Below are 5,850 nucleotides of genomic sequence, written 5' to 3' on the forward strand. Positions count from 1 at the left end.
CACTCACCTCAGCCTCCCAAGGCATGGGATTACAGGCTGAGCCACCGAGCCCGGCTTACATTTTTTTTAATTTAAAAAAATTGTAGTATCTATCCATTCTTAAAATGTTTATTAAGTACCTTCTATATACAGTCACTGTGCTTCATGCTAGTGGTGCAGAGATGCCCTGTGATATATCAAAAGAAATATGAGTTTCTTCCAGGGCTTGACTCTGCCCTGTGCTACATGCTGGGCATGTGACCTCGGGCGGTTTACTTTTCTCTCTGAGTCTTAGTTTCCTCATCTGTAAAATGGGATAGTAGCACAAATCTCCCAGCCATGAAAGGATTTAAGTAGATGATGCATGGAAAGGGTCTGGCACACACAGAAATCTCTGAGTCACTCTTGGTTACCCACCTGTCCTTCATCTCTGCCAAGCCCATGGAAAGCATCACCCCGGCCCAGAAACCCACACTTGGCACTATGTTCCTGGTCCCCACATTCTCGAACTGAACTTCAAAATATGTATGTACACTTTCTGACCCTGTCTGTGCTTCATGCCAAACCATCAGCTGAAGCCACGGAGCAGCTTGCAAAATGACTCTTGCCAGGATAAATAGGCATTGGCCATCATAGAATTGGTGCCAGGACTGGGGACAGAGCTTAGGCCACTGGCACAGAAGCCTGCCATTTGTCCCTGCTCCTTGCCATCAGCATGTAGGCCGGGACACATGGCGCTGACCATGAGAGGATGGTGGGGAGGTGAGGGAAGGGATGGCTGGGCCTGGGTATGGAGCTGGTCCTCAGAAAAAGCGTCCATGAGGCTCTGGAGAGGGCAGTGCAGCCTTCTCCCTGCCCACCCTAGCCAGCCTCTGCTTGCCGACAGTCAGACAGTTGCCTGCCAGCCAGCCTGAGCTTAGTCTTGGGTGGGAAAAATACCTTTTGAAGGGATTCAGAAATGTTCCCTTTGGCAGCTAAAGAACCTCCGCTCCTGCTGAGCGTGTGGGTGGAGGAGGGATGAGGGGGCAGTTTGGCTTGCAGCAGAGGATTTGGGGCTGCGGGGGAAGGGAAAGTCGCCTGGAGAGGCAGAATTCTTGGACTTTCTCTATTGTTTCGTCATCATCTTTCTTACTTTCTCCTGCCTGTTGTCTCTCAGGGAGGCGTTGGGGTATCTGACTCTATTCAGTGACTTTAGGTCCCAAAGTAAAAGTTAAAACATGGGGCAGGGCCAGGTCCTCGTCATTATACTATCCTCGGGGCCAGCATGGTGACTGACACAAAGTATGTGTTTGGTAAAGATGTATTAGATGGATCAAAGGAAAGGAGAAAGTTCTTCCAGTTCCTTCATGCTCAGGCACCTCTTAGTCATTTGGATGATTTTCACCCTGTTTTCTGTTGTAGATTCGTATCTGTCCAGGCTAATATCATCCTGCCTAGAAACCAAGGTTGAATGAAATGACCCCTAGTCCTTTGGGATTCTGAGGGTGGGGGCTACACTCATGCATCCTCCTCACTCAGGATTGCACCACTTGTGTGGGGATGCTCAGAGCTCAGTTCATGCTGTAGAAGCTGGCTGCTCACTCCTCCACCTCCCCGCCAGCCACCTCATCGTTAGGAGGCTCTATCTGAGCCGTCTTCCCTGGATTCCATAGAGCAACCCCAGATGTTTCCAGCCGGTGTCTGGTTGGGGCTCAAGTGTGCTGACACTGGCGTGTACCAGCTTCCCAAAACCAATTATTAGCATCTCTTCCTAACTCTGTGGTCGGTGACATCATGTTGGTAGATTGAAAGTGGCCATGGTAGGAGTATTTGACAAACATGACACACCAGAGTGTCTCTTTCTTCCAAGAACCAGTCGTTAAACATTTACCAGCCCACTACTGGAGAGGGGGTTTCAGGCAAATGTCCCAGCTGATTTCAACCATGAGAAACCTTGACCATAACCTCTTCTGTGAGAAGCAGGGTTTCCTCAAATCAAAGTCAGAGGTAAAGGCAGTTACTTTGGGGGATCTGAAAGGAGTGCACAGTCACAGAAGGCCAGGCCTGCAGCCCCTGCCAGGGTGTGAGCTCCAGAGGGCTCCGGGGCACATTGCCAGGACCTTTGAGAGGGCCAGTTCTGCTGATTGTCACTGAGGAGGAAGGGGAGAGGTGAAGAGCATGCCCTGGGGACCGGCCTCCTGGGCATATGGTCAGTCTCCATTTCTCTGACCTCCCCAGGCACCCAGTAGTAAGTCCTTCACTCACCCAGCTCTTTCTTCTCTCCCTCTCAGACCCAGAGTCCCAGAGAAAAAGGACAGTGCAGAATGTCCTAGATCTTCGACAGAACCTGGAAGAGACCATGTCCAGCCTGCGAGGGTCCCAGGTGTCTCACAGGTAAGCTCGAGCTGCAGAGGGAGTTATGTCCACTGCATGCAAGGTTCTTCGGAGCTCCACGGAGCTGAGGGGAGAGGAGAGTCCATTCATCCCAATAAAAGAAGCTTGGTTTTCTCTTGTATCTGCTTGTGCTTGAGCATTAAATTTTATTTAAGCAAATCAACTTGAAAGTCTCTAGGCTGGGCGTAGTAGCTCAAGCCTGGAATCCCAGCACTTTGGGAGGCCAAGGTGAGCGGATTGCCTGAGTCCACGGATTCAAAAACAGCCTGGGCAACTTGGTGAGACCTCATCTCTACACTAAATCAAAAAAATTAGCCGTGCATGGTAGCCCTCGCTTATAGTTCTGGCTACTTGGAAGGCTGAGGCAGAAGAATTACCTGAGCCCAGCAAGTTGACGCTGGGGTGGCTGTGAGTGTACCACTGCACTTCAGCCTGGGCAATGGAGTGCGACTCCAACTCAAAAAAAAAGGCCGGGCTCGGTGGTTCAGCCTGTAATCCCAGCACTTTGGGAGGCCAAGGAGAGTGAATTTCCTGAGCCCGAGGATTCGAGACCCACCCGGGCAACTTGGCGAGACCTTGTCTCTATAATAAATGAAAAATTAGCTGGGCATGGTAGCAGGCACCTGTAGTTGCAGCTACTTGGAAGGCTGAGGTGGAAGGATCGCCGGAGCCCAAAAAGCATGCCACTGCACTCCAGCCCTGGATGACAGAGTGAGACTCTAACTCAAAAAAAAAGAAAAGAAAAGAAAAAGTCTCTAGCCTGGGGATTGGGAGCAGAAGCCATTACATTACTCAGTGCATGATCTTCGGTTCTCACTTTTCCTCCTTCGGTCTCTGTCTCCTCACCTCTCAAGAGTGGGTTACTAAATGCTCCCCTCCTGTTCCAAAGTCTATATTGTTTTGGATTCTAGAATTGGTGCTCTTCTCCACACCTGGACTCTGTCAATTAGGTGCCCTCTTGCCTCTTCCTCTAGTCCCTGAGGAAGACTTGAGTGCTCAGCAGGGCCCACACAGTGTCACCCAGCTCCATGCCCTGTAGGTGTGTCCCTCCAGCTCACTCCTTGCAGAGACCTCAGCCTCCAGCTGCGCGGGGCATGCACCCCTCCCACAGCACCTCTCTCTGGAGCAACCTCCTGGCCACAGCCTCTGCTGTGACTCAGAATTTCCCATGCTTGCTCCTTGGGCTGCCCAGATGAGCTCATGCTGTCAGCTCCAAGGAGGGTAGAGGGCTGGGCTAAGCTCTGGGGGTAGAGGGAGGGAGAACAGACAGCCAGGGTTGGGAAATCATGGGGGGTGTGGGACAGGAAGGCTGTTTGAGGGATAGGAAATTCCCCCAGTTGGACTGGAAGTGATTCTTCCCCATCTCCTAAGGTTGAAAAACTGAGGACACAGTTGGGACATAAGGGCAATGGAAAAGAGCTTTACCTAACCCAGTGTGTGGCCAAACCAACTAGTGTCCAGACACGTTTACATACTTCCAGTGACAGAAAACCAAGCAGTGTCCAGACACATTTACATACTTCCGACGGCAGAAAACTCACCACCTCTCAATCATCCCACTGCACCGTGGGAGCGCAGTGACTGCACTTAGGAACTATACTTGGTCTTCATGGTCTGTCATCCATTGGCTCTAGTTCTTCCGACTTAGACTACCCTTCTCCTTCCTTGCACTGTTTCTCCCCTACCCCACCCCATACCCCCTCTCAGACACTCAGCCCCTACTCCCAGACATCTAGGATATTTTAAATGATAAGATAAACCAAAGTTCCTACTCTCTGGGATTATCTCTGCTCAGGCCTGCAGGACCTTCACTATTGAAAGGGGAGGTGATCAAGGTCTCAGAAAAAAGTGGATGGGAGGGCTCAGGACCCCTTCCATCTGTCCCCCATCTCCATCCCTCATAGCCCCAAATCCTGAGCAGGAAACCAAGTGGGACTGGCACAGCTTAGTTCATCACTTTAGGGACCCAGTGGATAAAATCTGGAACATCTTTCTTCCTCCCATCCAAGGGAGCTGTTGGAACATCTCTCAGCACCCAGTCACCCGCTAGCCTCATGCCAAAGAAGCCAGAAAGTGCTTAGTTGCTGAGAGGGTCACACCCCAAATGACTCACCCACAGGGAAGGGCAGAAGTAGCAGCTCCAGCTTCCTGGTGCCACTGACGCTGAGCAGCCAGCCCCCAGGCCCCCCAGTTAGGCAGGCACCATTTGTCTTCTGCTTCTGGTGGGGAAGGGCAGGCCTAAATAAGGCCTTTTGCATAAAACTGTCTGAGTTGGAGGGAGGGCCTGGTCCCCTGTCTTCTATCTTTCTTTACCGGAAAGAAACCAAGAGCCCTGAAGCTCGTTTTTTTGTTTACTGTGGACCCAAAGCCACTTCCTCTCTTAGACTTTGGTTTATATTATTCCTTTTCCACACTTTAATAGTCAAAACAATGATTCCCTGATTTTTTTTTAATGTCTCTTTTACTTTTTTTTTTTTTAATGCAGAGTTTATTTATTTATTTTTATTTTTTTATTTTTTGAGTTGGAGTCTCACTCCGTTACCCAGACTGGAGTGCCGTGGCCGCTCCTGGCCACCGCAGCCTCGACCCACTGGGCTCCGGCGATCCTTCCGCCTCAGCCTTCCGAGTAGCCGGAATTACAGGCACATGCTACCACGCCCGGCTAATTTTTTGATTTATTGTAGAGATGAGGTCTTGCCTGCCCAGGCGGGTCACGAACCCGTGGGCTCAGGCAATCCACTCACCTCAGCCTCCCAAAGCATGGGATTACAGGCTGAGCCACTGAGCCTGGCTAAAGTGAATTATTTTTAAGGAAACTGAAAAAAGATATATATAACAAGCAGCTATATTTAACTACTTGATCACAAATATTAGGATCAGAAAAATCAAAACATATGAGTTGGAAAGAACTCTAGAAACGATCTAATATTGCATTTTATAATATACAAGATACAGAAAGGTAAAGTGAAGTACCTTACTCACTGTGACACAGCTAAGACATTGTGGACATTTAACAGGCAATAAATAATGTGGTACCTAAATTAGCCATAGAAGTTCAATTTAAACAATAGATCAAAAGCAACTTTCCCATAGAAGTAATGGCTAAAAAAAGAAATTCATTATGTCCTTTCTAGAGGACAGGTTATAACAGTTAACTGCTGCTATGAACACTAAGAAATCAGTTCAACTGTGGAAAAAATTGTGTGAGAAGCACAGGAGAGCAAGAGCTACATTGGGCAAATCATGGAAAGAGCTAACTCCAATCCTGTCCCAACTCTCACATGTAAAAAGTTGAAGGCTATGATTCTAATATAGGCTTTTAGGGTTTCTTGATGTCACAGCTTCTCGAAGAACAAAACGGATACTTTTTCAACATGAGGCAAGGTCAAATCATAAGTAGTTAACACGTGAGAATTTTACAGTAAAAATAAACTAACATAACCCCCATTGAAACTCCATCTCAAAAAAAAAAAAAAAAGAAAGAAAGAAAGAAAACAA

The 5,850-nt window shown here is 48.6% G+C and overlaps 1 protein-coding gene across 1 annotated transcript in view; it reads left to right on the forward strand.

The window, feature by feature from the left end:
• The window catches only part of LOC103269564 (neuron navigator 1-like), a 97,856-nt gene that overhangs the window by 87,965 nt on the left and 4,041 nt on the right, over positions 1–5,850 (forward strand). The window contains exon 6 of the mRNA XM_021717115.1: positions 2,250–2,352. Coding sequence (XP_021572790.1) covers positions 2,250–2,352 — 103 coding nt within the window. The remainder of the gene's footprint in view (positions 1–2,249; positions 2,353–5,850) is intronic.

This window comes from Carlito syrichta, unplaced genomic scaffold (genome assembly GCF_000164805.1).
Source record: "Carlito syrichta isolate Samal-C Ts95f unplaced genomic scaffold, Tarsius_syrichta-2.0.1 Scaffold309294, whole genome shotgun sequence".
Classification (NCBI taxonomy): Eukaryota; Metazoa; Chordata; class Mammalia; order Primates; family Tarsiidae; genus Carlito; species Carlito syrichta.